Source organism: Pseudophryne corroboree, unplaced genomic scaffold (assembly GCF_028390025.1).
Source record: "Pseudophryne corroboree isolate aPseCor3 unplaced genomic scaffold, aPseCor3.hap2 scaffold_613, whole genome shotgun sequence".
In the NCBI taxonomy this organism is placed as follows: Eukaryota; Metazoa; Chordata; class Amphibia; order Anura; family Myobatrachidae; genus Pseudophryne; species Pseudophryne corroboree.
Window position 1 is genome coordinate 1 of NW_026970209.1, and position 18,895 is coordinate 18,895.

Here is an 18,895-nt window from a genome sequence, read left to right on the forward strand (position 1 = left end):
TGTCCAGCAGAGCACTGCTCCTCCCCAGACCCTGCTACACAGCCTTGTACTGGTACCAGGGGGAGCATATAAATAGTAAATACACCAGCTCCTTTATCTCAGGCACTGGCTTATGTCCAGCAGAGCACTGCTCCTCCACAGACCCTGCTACACAGCCTTGTACTGGTACCAGGGGGAGCATATAAATAGTAAATACACCAGCTCCTTTATCTCAGGCACTGGCTTATGTCCAGCAGAGCACTGCTCCTCCACAGACCCTGCTACACAGCCTTGTACTGGTACCAGGGGGGAGCATATAAATAGTAAATACACCAGCTCCTTTATCTCAGGCACTGGCTTATGCCAGCAGAGCAGCTGCTCCTCCACAGACCCTGCTACACAGCCTTGTACTGGTACCAGGGGGAGCATATAAATAGTAAATACACCAGCTCCTTTATCTCAGGCACTGGCTTATGTCCAGCAGAGCACTGCTCCTCCACAGACCCTGCTACACAGCCTTGTACTGGTACCAGGGGGAGCATATAAATAGTAAATACACCAGCTCCTTTATCTCAGGCACTGGCTTATGTCCAGCAGAGCACTGCTCCTCCACAGACCCTGCTACACAGCCTTGTACTGGTACCAGGGGGGAGCATATAAATAGTAAATACACCAGCTCCTTTATCTCAGGCACTGGCTTATGTCCAGCAGAGCACTGCTCCTCCACAGACCCTGCTACACAGCCTTGTACTGGTTACCAGGGGGGAGCATATAAATAGTAAATACACCAGCTCCTTTATCTCAGGCACTGGCTTATGCCAGCAGAGCACTGCTCCTCCACAGACCCTGCTACACAGCCTTGTACTGGTACCAGGGGGGAGCATATAAATAGTAAATACACCAGCTCCTTTATCTCAGGCACTGGCTTATGCCCAGCAGAGCACTGCTCCTCCACAGACCCTGCTACACAGCCTTGTACTGGTACCAGGGGGGAGCATATAAATAGTAAATACACCAGCTCCTTTATCTCAGGCACTGGCTTATGCCCAGCAGAGCACTGCTCCTCCACAGACCCTGCTACACAGCCTTGTACTGGTACCAGGGGGGAGCATATAAATAGTAAATACACCAGCTCCTTTATCTCAGGCACTGGCTTATGTCCAGCAGAGCACTGCTCCTCCACAGACCCTGCTACACAGCCTTGTACTGGTACCAGGGGGGAGCATATAAATAGTAAATACACCAGCTCCTTTATCTCAGGCACTGGCTTATGCCCAGCAGAGCACTGCTCCTCCACAGACCCTGCTACACAGCCTTGTACTGGTACCAGGGGGGAGCATATAAATAGTAAATACACCAGCTCCTTTATCTCAGGCACTGGCTTATGTCCAGCAGAGCACTGCTCCTCCCCAGACCCTGCTACACAGCCTTGTACTGGTACCAGGGGGAGCATATAAATAGTAAATACACCAGCTCCTTTATCTCAGGCACTGGCTTATGTCCAGCAGAGCACTGCTCCTCCACAGACCCTGCTACACAGCCTTGTACTGGTACCAGGGGGAGCATATAAATAGTAAATACACCAGCTCCTTTATCTCAGGCACTGGCTTATGTCCAGCAGAGCACTGCTCCTCCACAGACCCTGCTACACAGCCTTGTACTGGTACCAGGGGGGAGCATATAAATAGTAAATACACCAGCTCCTTTATCTCAGGCACTGGCTTATGCCCAGCAGAGCGCTGCTCCTCCACAGACCCTGCTACACAGCCTTGTACTGGTACCAGGGGGGAGCATATAAATAGTAAATACACCAGCTCCTTTATCTCAGGCACTGGCTTATGTCCAGCAGAGCACTGCTCCTCCCCAGACCCTGCTACACAGCCTTGTACTGGTACCAGGGGGAGCATATAAATAGTAAATACACCAGCTCCTTTATCTCAGGCACTGGCTTATGTCCAGCAGAGCACTGCTCCTCCACAGACCCTGCTACACAGCCTTGTACTGGTACCAGGGGGGGAGCATATAAATAGTAAATACACCAGCTCCTTTATCTCAGGCACTGGCTTATGTCCAGCAGAGCACTGCTCCTCCACAGACCCTGCTACACAGCCTTGTACTGGTACCAGGGGGGGAGCATATAAATAGTAAATACACCAGCTCCTTTATCTCAGGCACTGGCTTATGCCCAGCAGAGCACTGCTCCTCCACAGACCCTGCTACACAGCCTTGTACTGGTACCAGGGGGGAGCATATAAATAGTAAATACACCAGCTCCTTTATCTCAGGCACTGGCTTATGCCCAGCAGAGCACTGCTCCTCCACAGACCCTGCTACACAGCCTTGTACTGGTACCAGGGGGGAGCATATAAATAGTAAATACACCAGCTCCTTTATCTCAGGCACTGGCTTATGCCCAGCAGAGCACTGCTCCTCCACAGACCCTGCTACACAGCCTGTACTGGTACCAGGGGGAGCATATAAATTGTAAATACACCAGCTCCTTTATCTCAGGCACTGGCTTATGTCCAGCAGAGCACTGCTCCTCCACAGACCCTGCTACACAGCCTTGTACTGGTACCAGGGGGGAGCATATAAATAGTAAATACACCAGCTCCTTTATCTCAGGCACTGGCTTATGCCCAGCAGAGCGCTGCTCCTCCACAGACCCTGCTATACAGCCTTGTACTGGTACCAGGGGGAGCATATAAATAGTAAATACACCAGCTCCTTTATCTTAGGCACTGGCTTATGCCCAGCAGAGCGCTGCTCCTCCCCAGACCCTGCTACACAGCCTGTACAGGTACCAGAGGGAGCATATAAATAGTAATACACCAGCTCCTTTATCTCAGGCACTGGCTTATGCCCAGCAGAGCACTGCTCCTCCACAGACCCTGCTACACAGCCTTGTACTGGTACCAAGGGGGAGCATATAAATAGTAAATACACCAGCTCCTTTATCTCAGGCACTGGCTTATCCCCAGCAGAGCACTGCTCCTCCACAGACCCTGCTACACAGCCTTGTACTGGTACCAGGGGGAGCATATAAATAGTAATACACCAGCTCCTTTATCTCAGGCACTGGCTTATGCCCAGCAGAGCGCTGCTCCTCCACAGACCCTGCTACACAGCATTGTACTGGTACCAGGGGGGGAGCATATAAATAGTAAATACACCAGCTCCTTTATCTCAGGCACTGGCTTATGTCCAGCAGAGCGCTGCTCCTCCCCAGACCCTGCTACACAGCCTTGTACTGGTACCAGGGGGGAGCATATAAATAGTAAATACACCAGCTCCTTTATCTCAGGCACTGGCTTATGCCCAGCAGAGCACTGCTCCTCCACAGACCCTGCTACACACCCTGTTCTGGTACCAGGGGGGAGCATATAAATAGTAAATACACCAGCTCCTTTATCTCAGGCACTGGCTTATGCCCAGCAGAGCGCTGCTCCTCCACAGACCCTGCTACACAGCCTGTACTAGTACCAAGGGGGAGCATATAAATAGTAAATACACCAGCTCCTTTATCTCAGGCACTGGCTTATGCCCAGCAGAGCACTGCTCCTCCACAGACCCTGCTACACAGCCTGTACTGGTACCAAGGGGGAGCATATAAATAGTAATACACCAGCTCCTTTATCTCAGGCACTGGCTTATGTCCAGCAGAGCACTGCTCCTCCACAGACCCTGCTACACAGCCTGTACTGGTACCAGGGGGGAGCATATAAATAGTAAATACACCAGCTCCTTTATCTCAGGCACTGGCTTATGCCCAGCAGAGCACTGCTCCTCCACAGACCCTGCTACACAGCCTTGTACTGGTACCAGGGGGGAGCATATAAATAGTAAATACGCCAGCTCCTTTATCTCAGGCACTGGCTTATGTCCAGCAGAGCACTGCTCCTCCCTGACCCTGCTACACAGCCTGTACTGGTACCAGGGGGGAGCATATAAATAGTAAATACACCAGCTCCTTTTATCTCAGGCACTGGCTTATGCCCAGCAGAGCACTGCTCCTCCACAGACCCTGCTACACAGCCTGTACTGGTACCAGGGGGGAGCATATAAATAGTAAATACACCAGCTCCTTTATCTCAGGCACTGGCTTATGCCCAGCAGAGCACTGCTCCTCCACAGACCCTGCTACACAGCCTTGTACTGGTACCAGGGGGTGAGCATATAAAATAGTAAATACACCAGCTCCTTTATCTCAGGCACTGGCTTATGCCCAGCAGAGCACTGCTCCTCCACAGACCCTGCTACACAGCCTTGTACTGGTACCAGGGGGGAGCATATTAAATAGTAAATACACCAGCTCCTTTATCTCAGGCACTGGCTTATGCCCAGCAGAGCACTGCTCCTCCACAGACCCTGCTACACAGCCTGTACTGGTACCAAGGGGGAGCATATAAATAGTAAATACACCAGCTCCTTTATCTCAGGCACTGGCTTATGCCCAGCAGAGCGCTGCTCCTCCACAGAGCCTGCTACACAGCCTGTACTGGTACCAGGGGGAGCATATAAATAGTAAATACACCAGCTCCTTTATCTCAGGCACTGGCTTATGCCCAGCAGAGCACTGCTCCTCCACAGACCCTGCTACACAGCCCTGTACTGTACCAGGGGGAGCATATAAATAGTAAATACACCAGCTCCTTTATCTCAGGCACTGGCTTATGCCCAGCAGAGCACTGCTCCTCCACAGACCCTGCTACACAGCCTTGTACTGGTACCAAGGGGGAGCATATAAATAGTAAATACACCAGCTCCTTTATCTCAGGCACTGGCTTATGCCCAGCAGAGCACTGCTCCTCCACAGACCCTGCTACACAGCCCTGTACTGGTACCAGGGGGAGCATATAAATAGTAAATACACCAGCTCCTTTATCTCAGGCACTGGCTTATGCCCAGCAGAGCACTGCTCCTCCACAGACCCTGCTACACAGCCTTGTACTAGTACCAGGGGGGGAGCATATAAATAGTAAATACACCAGCTCCTTTATCTCAGGCACTGGCTTATGTCCAGCAGAGCACTGCTCCTCCACAGACCCTGCTACACAGCCTTGTACTGGTACCAGGGGGGAGCATATAAATAGTAAATACACCAGCTCCTTTATCTCAGGCACTGGCTTATGTCCAGCAGAGCGCTGCTCCTCCACAGACCCTGCTACACAGCCTGTACTGGTACCAAGGGGGGAGCATATACATAGTAAATACACCAGCTCCTTTATCTCAGGCACTGGCTTATGCCCAGCAGAGCACTGCTCCTCCCCAGACCCTGCTACACAGCCTTGTACTGGTACCAGGGGGAGCATATAAATAGTAAATACACCAGCTCCTTTATCTCAGGCACTGGCTTATGCCCAGCAGAGCACTGCTCCTCCACAGACCCTGCTACACAGCCTGTACTGGTACCAGGGGGAGCATATAAATAGTAAATACACCAGCTCCTTTATCTCAGGCACTGGCTTATGCCCAGCAGAGCGCTGCTCCTCCACAGACCCTGCTACACAGCCTGTACTGGTACCAGGGGGAGCACATAAATAGTAAATACACCAGCTCCTTTATCTCAGGCACTGGCTTATGCCCAGCAGAGCACTGCTCCTCCACAGACCCTGCTACACAGCCTGTACTGGTACCAGGGGGAGCATATAAATAGTAAATACACCAGCTCCTTTATCTCAGGCACTGGCTTATGCCCAGCAGAGCGCTGCTATGACTTGAGGGTTTGTGTTCTGGCCTCTTTCCTCTCTGTGTCTCAGTCCAGCTGTCTGGGGTTGCTGTGTTATTTCACTGTATTGTGTGTTCTCTTATGTCCTAGGGGATGCTGGGGTCCATATTAGTGCCATGAATTGTAATATATATGTTTCTTTGTGCCTTTGAGAAGGATCCCACTGTTATACATTATAGGTAGTAACGTGTGATATTCTACGGGTAGTAACAAAGTGGTCATTGTAAGACATAGTGGTTACCAGAAAAGGCCACTTAGGTTGTATGCAGTGGTAACGCTCTGCAGGGAGCACTTAGGTTGTATGCAGTGGTAACGCTCTGCAGGGAGCACTTAGGTTGTATGCAATGGTAACGCTCTGCAGGGAGCACTTAGGTTGTATGCAGTAGTAACGCTCTGCAGGGGAGCACTTAGGTTGTATGCAGTGGTAACGCTCTGCAGGGAGCACTTAGGTTGTATGCAGTAGTAACGCTCTGCAGGGAGCACTTAGGTTGTATGCAGTAGTAACGCTCTGCAGGGAGCACTTAGGTTGTATGCAGTAGTAACGCTCTGCAGGGTGGCACTTAGGTTGTATGCAGTAGTAACGCTCTGCAGGGTGCACTAAGGTTGTATGCAGGTAGTAACGCTCTGCAGGGAGCACTTAGGTTGTATGCAGTAGTAACGCTCTGCAGGGAGCACTTAGGTTGTATGCAGTAGTAACGCTCTGCTGGAGCACTTAGGTTGTATGCAGTAGTAACGCTCTGCAGGGTGCACTTAGGTTGTATGCAGTAGTAATGCTCTGCAGGGAGCACTTAGGTTGTATGCAGTAGTAACGCCTCTGCAGGGAGCAGCTGTAAAATGTTTTTTTTTCTGAGATCACAATTCTGTTGTGAAAGGATCTAATAAATTTGATAAATAAAACCTGTGTTTAAATTCCTTTTATATTTCACTTGCTTATATCAATTATTGCTCTACCCATATACCCATACATAGGTGGTGCTGGTATATAAATTATTTTATATCTTTCATTCTTATGTCAAAGTCGAAAAATATCATGATTCACTATTGCCTTGTACTAACCCCAATGCACATGCCCGCTGCTCGTGCACCGACTCCCCCGTGCGTACGCATCCCCTCAGGTTGCGTAAGGGACGCTCCGACGTCGCCTGCGCACGGAGATGTGTATTTACGGCGGTGTTTGTGTGCGACTAGCGAGCGACTCGATCGCAACATATTTAACCTTTATAGGGCGTTTTGTAGATAATATTCCCCTTAACAATGTCAGTAAGTTTGTTTAGTATAAACGGTTTTTGGACAGAGGGATTCCTCTTTGCATGATACGAAGGGTCAGATAGGGGTTGAACAGTTGTGTTTAGTATCCAGAGTATTTTAAGGGTAATATTCCTATGATAGTTAGGAAAGATTTGCATATTCCTTCGCATAGTTATTGCCAGAAGTAGAAAATAGATAAATTGTATTTTATCTATAAATTACACATAAGTGGAGGGTAAGTGAATGGAATGCAGACATGAATTTCCCGCAGACTAAGACACAATGGCCTTATTTACACTAAGCTTTGAGATTCTATGAAGAGGGCTTACACCTTTGTTTATGAATAGGACCAGGTTTCTCTCCAGAAGAATGAGTGCTGAGATGTCATTGTCTCAACTGAAGGAGGGGACAGTGGGGTGAACAAAGCCCAGAGACAGAGTTTGTTTGGAAGATCCAAAACAATAGCTTTCCTCAATATAACCAGACAAAGAGGAATTTAGAATACTAACAAGTCCTAGCCATCGCCCACTTCTTGAACTAACCAATGATCCCAGGTGCAGTACATGTCCCACCCCCTAACCAATGGAAAGAGAGCACACAGTATCTATTGTAGTATGTCTTGAGTTAGTAAATAAATATAGCTTGCAATAGGCTTGGTCACACAAGACTCTGCAAGGTTTTCACACTGAAGGCTGGGTCCCGGGTCCAGGACTGCGCTTGCGATTCATCCCCACGTGTTTAAGTTTCTCTGTGACCATCTTGTTCTCCTTCTGTGTTAGCCATTTACTCTTTCTCTCTGTTATTATTTGCAATTGTGTCGATATTGTATATTTATGTATAGTTATTCTGTTTAGGTATTAATGTTAGTTTTGTAGTGTATAAGCTGTAACTGTTTTCCCCTTTTTACATACTAAAATCATCTAGATAAAGGTTTTGGAACCTTACAAGGTATTGTGTGTTTATCATTACATTGCTAATGGTACTCTGAGCATCTCAATCGCTCAAGCAGCTTTTATATTAACAAGGTTAAGAAGCGTTATATCATTACAGAATTTCAGTATTAAGGTTACAGTATAAGTATATCCTTTCAGTGTATTGCTAACAAGGTTTACAGTGTGTCATCCCGTGGGCGTCTGTGCCGCTCGTGTTCCTCTCGTGGGCACAGCGTCCGCTACGCTAGTAGCGTAGCATTACGGTAGTCGGCCCGCCTATAGCATGCTCGATACCAAGCGTAAACCCGCGAGCGTATGTGTCGCTCGTGCATCGCACTCACGGTCTAGCGTCTGCTACGCTAAGTGCGTACCATTACGGTACCCCGTTACGCCAATTGCGTACTGAGTCTCTTACCAACATATAGTGAATGTTATACGATAAAGAATAGGCTTTATCAATTATTTGTCTTTCCATTCTGACAATCAATTGCCTTATGTCATGCCTATTGAAAAATCTTTACCCTGAAACATAAAGAAAAGAGTGCACCACACATTAAGGCTTCTTTAGATATAAGCCCACTAGTGTTTTTTCTAAACCCCCTAACTAGTCATTGCAATTTGCTTAATGGCGCACCTCCAACCAGATTAAGCTAATCTTTGGTATTAAGACTTTCGGATTATTCCCTCTATCGGTTGGTTGGTTCATACATAGAAGGATCATAAAACAATTATCATTTGGGCCTGTGCATAGTCCCTCAGACTTAACGTCTTCCCTGGAAATACTTGTGGTTGGAGCCCTTCATTCGCTTTGCCAGGATTCAAGGGTGCTCAATCTGTAGAAATCAGAGCACTACATTTTGGCCACCGTGCTCGATCCTAGGTTTAAAGCCTACGTTGTATCTCTCTTTCCGGACACAAGTCTGCAGAGGTGGAAAGACCTGCTGGTGAGAAAATTGTCAGCTCAAGCGGAACGTGACTCGTCACCAGCTACTCCTTCATTTTCTCCAGCAACTGGGGCTGCGAGGAAAAGGATAACATTTCCGAGCCCACTCACTGGACACAAAAGTAACAATACAAGTGACACATTAACATAAAATTGTTTCTGTCACCATAGCGACAATTATCTGGAAATAGGATAATACACAGACACATAAAAAGACTCAACGGAAATCTTTTGTTTTTAAACAACTTTATTTCATATCTTTAATACACAGATTTTTCTCTATATTTTCAACTTAAAAAATACTTTACTCTGCACAACATGGATAAAATGTCCTTTAAAGCACAGAAACAATTCCAGTTACATTATAGTATTGCAGGTAAGTAAAACAGATACATAGCAGGAGAGCCAAAACCCTATGGGGGTCATTCAGTAGCAATAGCGGCCCGCAGCAGTTTGCTGGTGGTGGCAAAATGCACATGCGCAGCGGCCGCACAGACACACACACTGTGGTCACATCCCTGAGGGGTGAATGCGGGCGGGGCGGGACCATTTTCCAGGGGCTGCGTGATGTCACATCTGTGTTCATCTCTGATTAAGCCCCTATAAGCTTCCAGAGTGCATCTCATATCTCATCTTTTCCAAGTTACTACAAATGATACGAGATCGGTAGCAGCACTACTTTCAGGATTATTACACAGAACACACATAAAGGCTGACACAGCAAATAACAGTAACACATACAAGGGATTAATTAGAAATAAGGAAGCATAATCATCATTAAGTCTAATTATCAACTGGTTCTGTGCGGGACCCATACACCTCTTTACTGTCTGCAGCAGCCCCTGGTACTGTACTGTGACCATCCGCCCTGTCTCCCCCCCACTACTGCCACATGTACTGTCTCCTCTCACTACTGCCATCCGCCCTGTCTCCCCCCCACTACTGCCACTGCCCTGTCTCCTCCAACTACTGTCACCTGCCCTGTCTACCCGCACTCCTGCCACCCACCCTGTCTCCGCCCACTACTGCCTCCCACCCTGTCCCCCCAACCTCTTTTCCCCACTACTGCCACCGCCCTGTCTCCTTCCTACTGCCACCCACACTGTCTACCCCCCACAACTGTCACCACCATCTCCACCACTACTGCCACCGCCTTATCTCTTCCAACTACTGCCACCACCCGTCTCCCTCCCACTACTGCCACCCGCCCTGTCTCCCCCCACTACTGCCACCACCATGTCTCCTTCCACTACTGCCACCCACCCTGTCTCGCCCCCACAACTGCCACCGCCATCTCCACCACTACTGCCACCGCCTTATCTCTTCCAACTACTGCCACCACCCATCTACCCGCACAACTGCCACCCACCCTGCCTTCCCCCACTACTGCTACCCGCCCCGTCTCCCCCCACTACTGCCAACGTTCTGTCTCCCTCAATACTGCCACGTCTCCCCCAAACATCTGTCACCGCCCTGTATTCTCCCATTACTGCCACCCGCCTTGTCTTCCCCCACTACTGTCACCACCCTATCACCCCCACTACTGCCACCGCCCCATCTCCCCCCAACTGTCACCCACCCCACTTCTGCCACCACCTTGTCTCCCCCTCTGACATCTCAGCACTGCTTGGGGATTCTTGGTACTGCTGGTAACAGTCCTTCATCTGCAGGTGGAAGTTAGAAAGCAGGGCAGTAAGGAGGCAGAAGCTTCTTCTGGTGCCATGGACCCTGGTCATGTAGGGCTGGAAGAGTCAGTAAGATTATGTAATAGAGTCACCATCTTACAGGCAGCCGGTGGAGGGAGCAGAGTGGGTGTTATGTGGCAGGAACGGGCTGGTTAGGTAACAGTCTGGCTGCTGCATTCTGTACAAGCTACAACCGGTGCAACTCTTTTGCTGGGAGACCCAGGTAGAGGACATTGCAGTAGTCTATGCGTGATGATACAAGTACATGTATGACTGTAGGTAGATCTTCTGAGGGAATTACGTGCTGGAGTCTGGCTATGTTCGTCAGATGAGGACCTGATTGTGGCAGATACTGATGTCTAAGTGTCACTCCACCATCCAGGACACCAAGATTCCGCACATGATCAGCATTCTGTAACTCTGAACGCCCAAGCCCGGTTGGTTTGCAAAGTTGAGCTGTAGCCCTGCCCTTTGTTGGTGAGCTTCGAACATAAAGACCTGTTTCACCAAGACTGAGTCATAGCCAACTGGCATCACCCACACCTGGATCTCAGCTAGACAACCATTTAGGATTGGGACTGGGTTCTCAGTACCTGGGGCAAAAGACATGTCATCTGCATAGCAGTGGTAGATGAGGGCATGACATCTGATTATTTCACCCAGTGGTAGTATGTATATTGCAAAAAACATAGGATAAGAAACTTGAAGAACAACGCATGGCAAGGAGTATACCTCAGAAGATTAAAATTGTTCCTCACCTGAGTGATGTCTACTGTGTGCAAAAAGAGCTGATTTATTTCTCAGAGTATGAAAATGACCTCTCATCTGTGTGACTTTGCTGATGTCTAACAAGATTTGATTTTTGTGTATAACATTTCCCGCACACAGAGCAAGAAAATGGCTTCTCACCTGTGTGACTTATCTGATGTGTTACAAGTTGTGATTTCCGTGTAAAACATTTCCCACACTCAGAACATGGAAATGGCCTCTCACCTGTGTGACTTCGCTGATGTGTAACAAGTTGTGATTTCCGTGTAAAACATTTCCCACACTCAAAACATGGAAATGGCCTCTCACCTGTGTGACTTTGCTGATGTGTAACAAGTTGTGATTTCTGTGTAAAACATTTCCTGCACTCAGAGCAAGAAAATGGCTTCTCACCTGTGTGACTTCTGTTATGTCTAACAAGAGCTGATTTGTGTGCAAAACATTTCCCACACTCAGAACATGGAAATGGCCTCTCACCTGTGTGACTGCGCTGATGTATAACAAGATGTGATTTTTGTGTAAAACATTTCCCGCACACAGAGCAAGAAAATGGCTTCTCACCTATGTGACTTCGCTGATGTGGAACAAGTTCTGATTTCCATGTAAAACATTTCCCACACTCAGAGCAAGAAAATGGCTTCTCATCTATGTGACTTTTCTGATGTCTTACAAGTTGTAATTTTCGTGTAAAACATTTCCCACACTCAGAACATGGAAATGGCCTTACACCTGTGTGACTTTGCTGATGTGTAACAAGTTGTGATTTCTGTGTAAAACATTTCCTGCACTCAGAGCAAGAAAACCACTTCTCACCTGTGTGACTTCTCTGGTGTATAACAAGAGCTGATTTGTGTGCAAAACATTTCCCACACTCAGAACAAGGAAATGGCTTCTCACCTGTGTGACTGTGCTGATGTGAAACAAGATGTGATTTGCAGGTAAAACATTTCCCACACTCAGAGCAAGAAAATGGTTTCTCACCTGTGTGACTTCTGTTATGTATAACAAGATGTGATTTCAGTGTAAAACATTTCCCACACTCAGAGCAAGAAAATGGTTTCTCACCTGTGTGACTTCTGTTATGTATAACAAGATATGAATTCAGTGTAAAACATTTCCCACACTCAGAACATGGAAATGGCTTCTCACCTGTGTGACTTCGTTGATGTGTAACAAGATGTGATTTGCAGGTAAAACATTTCCCACAATCAGAGCATAGAAATGGCTTCTCACCTGTGTGACTTCTATGATGTGTAACAAGATGTGATTTCAGTGTAAAACATTTCCCACACTCAGAACATGGAAATGGCTTCTCACCTGTGTGACTTCTCTGATGTTTAACAAGGTCTGATTTGTATGTAAAACATTTCCCACACTCAGAACATATCAGTGGCCTTTCACCTAGCTTACCTGTGTGTGGGTTAATAAGCTTTGTGTTCTGTGTAAAACATTTGGCATCTATAGAACATGGAAACTCTGTATCTACTGTCAGAGCTGTAACAGATGCACCAATATCAGAGTGATCAGGAGAACATTTCCCAGGATCAGAGGGATCAGCTGATAGAGCTGGATGTATAATTGGGGTAATGGGGTTATCTCCTGGAGAATCCTGTCTACTGTCATTATCTTTTATGTCACAATCCGGGGATGACATTAGATGTCCTTCTGTGATATTCCTGCTTGCGTGTCCATCTGCTGGAAATAAAATACATTATGGAAATGTGACATTTTCTGTAACAATATTAATCTTGCAAACAATAGGAGAAGATGACTCTCTGGTCACTTAATTGTAAATATGTGTGTATAATAAAACATAACTTTTACTGAAGGCTTTATAATATTGTGTCTCAGATGATCATTGTGTCCACCCTCCTGAGAACACTCACAATAACATATGTAATATTATAATAAGACTTAGATATATCTCTCTCTTGTACTGGTAACTAACCATGAAGTATAAATGGAGATGTAGTCACTCGCCAAGTCCTATGTCAGCACCAATGTAAAATAATGGATGGGGAAAATATCGTATGAATTGGAGATTCTAGATGAACAATAATATCAGTCATATGAGCTGATGGATCAGAGAAATGTCTCCTAACGTTACTCCTGGAAGCATTGGTAAGGTAGCATTCCTTTATGTGTGTGCTCATACGCTGGTAAGCCTGTACATGTGTTACTCACCCTTATATAAAGGTATATTGCTACAGCAGAGTTGGTGTGGAACAAGGTACTTTACATGCAATACACCATATAATACCCTGTAATCATCATTATCTGCTAGGTTATAATCGACATTCTCTTACGTCCTAGAGGATGCGGGTCTGGGACTCCAGGTCGACAACAAAAAGGTCGACACACCTTAGGTTGACACCAATTGGTCGACACACCTTAGGTCGACATGGACAAAAGGTTGACATGGAAAAAGGGTTATTACTCAAACCTGCCTGTGGTACCAAAACCGGACGTTTCGGTAAGACCTATGTTGAACCTGAAGTCGTTGAACCCCTAACTTGAGGGTTTTCCAATTCAAGATTGAGTCTTAGAGAGCGGTGATCTCAGGTCTGGAGGAGGGGGAATTCCTAGTATCCCTGGATATCAAGGATGCGTACCTTCACATTCTGATATGTCCACCTCACCAGGCCTATCTACGGTTTGCACTACAGGACTTTCACTATCAGTTCCAGACATTGCCATTTGGCCTCTCCACAGCACCAAGGATGTTCACCAAGGTCATGGCGGAGATGATGCTCCTCCTACGCAAACAGGGAGTGAACATAATTCTATATCTGGATGATCTGCTGATAAAAGAATCTTCCAAGGAGAAGCTATTGCAGAATATTTCACTCTCAACTCAACTACTCTGGGATCATGGATGGATCCTGAACCTTCCAAAGTTACATTTGAAATTGACAAGGAGACTGCACTTCCTGGGGATGATACTCGACACGGAAGTGCAGAGGGTGTTTCTACCGGTGGAGAAAGCGTTGGTGATCCAATCAATGGTCCGGGATGTCTTGAAACCTCCCCGGGTATTGGTTAATCAGTGCATTCGCCTTCTGTGGAAGATGGTAGCCTCCTACGAGGCTCTACAGTACTGAAGGTTCTTCCAGCTGGATCTCCTGGACAAGTGGTCGGGATCGCATCTTCACATGCACCAGCGAATATGCCTGTCGCCGAAAGCCAGAATTTCACTACTCTGGTGGCTGCAGACTTCGCACCTGCTCGAGGGCCACAGGTTCAGGATTCAGAATTGGATTCTTCTAACCATGGACGCAAGCCTCAAAGGTTGGGGAGTAGTCACCCAGGGAGAAAAGTCCAAGGAATGTGGTCAAGCCAGGAATCGGTCCTTCCAATAAACATTCTGGAACTAAGGGCCATATACAATGGCCTTCTACAAGCGGCTCATCTTCTGCAAGATCGAGCCATTCAGGTTTAGTCGGACAACGTCACAGCGGTGTCCTACATAAACAGTCAGGGTGGAACGAAGAGCAGGGCTGCAATGTCAGAGGTAACAAGAATCCTCCTCTGGGCAGAAAGACACGTGCTGGCGCTGTCTGCGATCTTCATTCCGGGAGTGGACAACTGGGAAGCGGACATCGTCAGCAGACACGATCTCCATCTAGCAGAATGGGGCCTCCACCCGGAGGTATTCACAGAGGTAACACGCCGATGGGGTGTACCTCAGATAGACATGATGGCCTCTCGTCTCAACAAGGAGCTTCAGAGGTACTGTTCCAGGTCACGAGACCCACAGTCAGTGGCGGTAGACGCCTTGGTGACTCCGTGGGTGTTCCAGTCAGTGTATGTGTTCCCTCCACTTCCACTCATCCCAAGGATTCTCAAACTAATAAAAAGATCAAAAGTTCCGTCGATCCTCATTGCTCTGGACTGGCCAAGGCGGGCTTGGTACGCGGATCTTCTGGCATTACTGCTGGAGGATCCGAGGCCTCTTCCTCTTTGCGAGGACCGTTTACTGCAGGGGCCGTTTGCCTATCAAGACTTACTGCGGCTATGTTTCATGGCATGGAGGTTGAACGTCAGATCTTAACTCGGAAGGGCATTCCGAATACGGTTATTCATACTCTGATCCAAGCTAAGAAGGGAGTAACATCTAATCATAACCATCGGATTTGGAAAAAGTGCAAATGTGTCTTGGTGTGAATCCAAGAAGTTTCCTACGGTGGAGTTTCAACTGGGACATTTTCTCTTCTTTCTGCAAGCTGGTGTGGATGTTGGCCTACGCTTGGGCTCCATCAAGGTCCAGATTTCGGCCTTGTCTATTTTCTTCCAGAAACAATTGGCTGCTATCCCTGAGGTTCAGACTTTCTTGAAAAGAGTTCTGCACATCCAACCACCCTTTGTGCCTCCTATGGCACCTTGAGATCTTAAAGTGGTGCTGCAGGTGCTGCAATCGGATTGCTTCAAACCTTTACAGGAGGTGGACGTAAAGTTTCTTACTTGGAAGGCGGTCACGTTGTTGGCCTTGGCTTCTGCCAGACGCGTATCAGAATTGGGGGCATTGTCGCACAAGAGCCCCTACTTGATTTTCCACGAGGACAGAGCTGAGCTCAGAACGCGTCAGCAATTTCTACCTAAGGTTGTGTCGGCTTTTCATATCAACCAACCTATTGTGGTGCCAATTTCATGCTGGATCAGGCTTACTATCCAGCATGCTTATTCCACGGCAGGATTGCCAATTCCAAAATCTGTTCAGGCCCACTCTACCCGTAAAGTGGGTTCTTCCTGGGCAGCTGCCCAGGGTGTCTCGGCTATTCACCTTTGCCGAGCAGCTACTTTGTCAGGGTCGAACACGTTTGCTAAGTTTTACAAGTTCTATACTTCGGCTTCTGAGGACTTCAAGTTTGGTCAATCAGTTCTGCAGGAACCTCAGCACTCTCCCTCCTGTACTGGGAGCTTTGGTACATCCCCATGGTACTAAATGGACCCCAGCATCCTCTAGGACGTAAGAGAAAATAGGATTTTAATTACTTACCGGTAAATCCTTTTCTCGTAGCCCGTAGAGGATGCTGGGCGCCCGCCCTGTGCTTCGTATAACTGCATTATTACTTGGTTCAGTATTGTTGTTTTCGCCGTTGCTGAATTGTTCGAAGTTGGTTAGTTTGGCTTTCCTTTTTGTTATGTGTGAGCTGGTGTGAATCTCACCACTATCTGTGTATTTCCTTCTCTCAAAGTATGTCCATCTCCTTGGGCACAGTTTCTAGACTGAGTCTGGTAGGAGGGGCATAGAGGAAAACCAGCCCACACTATTAAACTCTTAAAGTGCCAGTGGCTACCAAAGGACCCATCTTTAGCCGATGGTACTAAATGGACCCCAGCATCCTCTAGGATGTAAGAGATAGTAGATTATAACCTAGCAGATGATGATGATGATTACAGGGTATCATATAGTGTATTGCATGTAAAGTACCTTGTTTCACACCTACTCTGCTGTAGCAATATACCTTATATAAGGGTGAGTAACACATGTACAGGCTTACCGGTAGGTAATTAAAATCCTATTTTTACATCCCCATCATCAGTGCTTTACCTCTATATTCTCAATAGTAATAAGGATGATGTGTGTACGGTAAGTATGATATAGAGAATTACATATCAGGATCTATACAGCTGCCACCATACTTCTGCTTCTCATACGTGTGCTACTGGCAGCAGTGAACATCTGAGTGAGAGTGCAGGGAAGACAGCTGAGTCTGATGAGAAAGAGATTGGATCTGCCTTTGCAGGGATGTACCACACCTGTCACCCCTGTTAGTATATAAAATAATAAATAAGAGGAGCGTGGTCCATCCAGACGTGGTTTCTGGAGATCTCCTCAATAAGTGGCTTCTTATCTACCCTACCTGATAGCTCTCAGCCGCCGCTGGGCCCAAGACCCAATCTATTAAGTCCCCCACTCCTACTGCCCTATAGCGGCTCACTCCACTCACTCCGGGCACCGTTCACTGCCGCAGCCTAGTGACGCCTATGAAGCCACGGGCTGTATTCTGGGGCTATGTGCGCCCAGTCTTTCCTGCACACTCCAGACACCTGACTTGAAGGGACTTTTGGCTCAGGCGGGAGTACTAGCTCTCCAGATAACACGGGTGCAGCTCCCGCTACAGCTGGGGACAGAACGGGCTGCCCACAGTCACCGGAGCCCGGCGGTGATATTGGGAAGTGAGGTGGCTGCCATTTTGGATCCTGGTGCCCGGCCATCGCATGCTTTGCCTTCTGCCTTCAATAAGGTTTAATATTAATGTGCCCTGACAGCTGGATCGGGGTCACTACACTAAACTGAAGCATTTGCCTGGAGGTGAATCTACCTTCTATTTATATGGTAGCACTATAATCTACTTCCTCTCAGTCTACAAGCAGAGCCCAGTATCAAGTATCGTCTGAGTACAGCTCATTACACTCTGATTACAACCTCACAGTATATTATTTTGTGGATTTATCCACTGAACATATTTTGCCATTTGTGTCTCTCTGTGCTGAGCACTTCACGTCTGTGATCACGCTGACCTCTAGTGGAATTTCTCGGTCATTACTGTGTTATTTGAGTTGCATTACATCATGTTTACTTGAAATTTTGGTTCGGATACCCCCGTCACCCCGACTAAGAATGGCATTTTGAACTGAGTCATCTTGATGTAACCTCCTGACAGCGTACTACTGCTCCATTTATTTATAGATCATTTGTATTTTCCTCTCTCTGAGAGGTCAGTCTCTTTGTAGTCAGCTTACCATGCCTCCAAAAAAGGTTAAAAGGTACCAAATTGGCCCCACCTGTCCATCTGTTTGGTACTTCGAATTCAGGAGGTCCTTCTGAGACCACTACATCATCTGCTTCTTCTTGTCAGACGCACAGCCCAGCTGTAATGGCTGAAGACGTCTTAAGACACTCTAGATGGTCCTGTTACTCTACGCTCTATACCAGTGGTTCTCAAACTCGGTCCTCAGGACCCCACACAGTGCATGTTTTGCAGGTAACCCAGCAGGTGCACAGGTGTATTAATTACTCACTGACACATTTTTAAAGGTTCGCAGGTGGAGCTAATTATTTCACTTGTGATTCTGTGAGGAGATCTGCAAAACATTCACCGTGTGGGGTGCTGAGGACCGAGTTTGAGAACCTGTGCTCTATACATTATGTTATCTGCATTTAAGGACTGAAATAATCTCAGAATTTAACTCTAATATTCAAGTTTTTTAGGTCTAGTGTCAGGGAAATGGGCACTCGTACAGACTAAGATGAAAAAGATTGTTGCGTCTCACAAAGATCTGATTTCAGCACATTACGCCCTTCAGGAAGACATGGGGCTAAATTTACTAAGATGGGAGTTCTATTTAAGATGGGATATTGCCCATAGCAACCAATCAGGTTTCAGGTATTATCTTCTAGAAGGTGCTAGATTAATGAGAAGTAAAAGCTGATTGGTTGCTATGGGCAACATCCCATCTTAAATAGAACTCCCATCTCAGTAAATTTACCACATGGCCTCTATTCGTGATAAAGTCATTGATTTAGAAGACAGGTCTCGGAGAAATAATATCAGAATAATGGGCGTTCCGGATTCTGTTACAAATGCTGAGCTTTATGATTATGCCA

The 18,895-nt window shown here is 47.1% G+C and overlaps 1 protein-coding gene across 1 annotated transcript in view; it reads right to left on the reverse strand.

Annotated features, from left to right (window-relative positions):
* Window positions 1–10,426: 10,426 nt before the first annotated feature.
* The window catches only part of LOC135035822 (oocyte zinc finger protein XlCOF6-like), a 46,030-nt gene continuing 37,561 nt past the window's right edge, over window positions 10,427–18,895 (reverse strand). Inside the window, exon 4 of the mRNA XM_063954375.1 lies at window positions 10,427–12,978. Within this exon, the coding sequence (XP_063810445.1) occupies window positions 11,309–12,978 (1,670 nt within the window). The 3' untranslated portion in view covers window positions 10,427–11,308. The remainder of the gene's footprint in view (window positions 12,979–18,895) is intronic.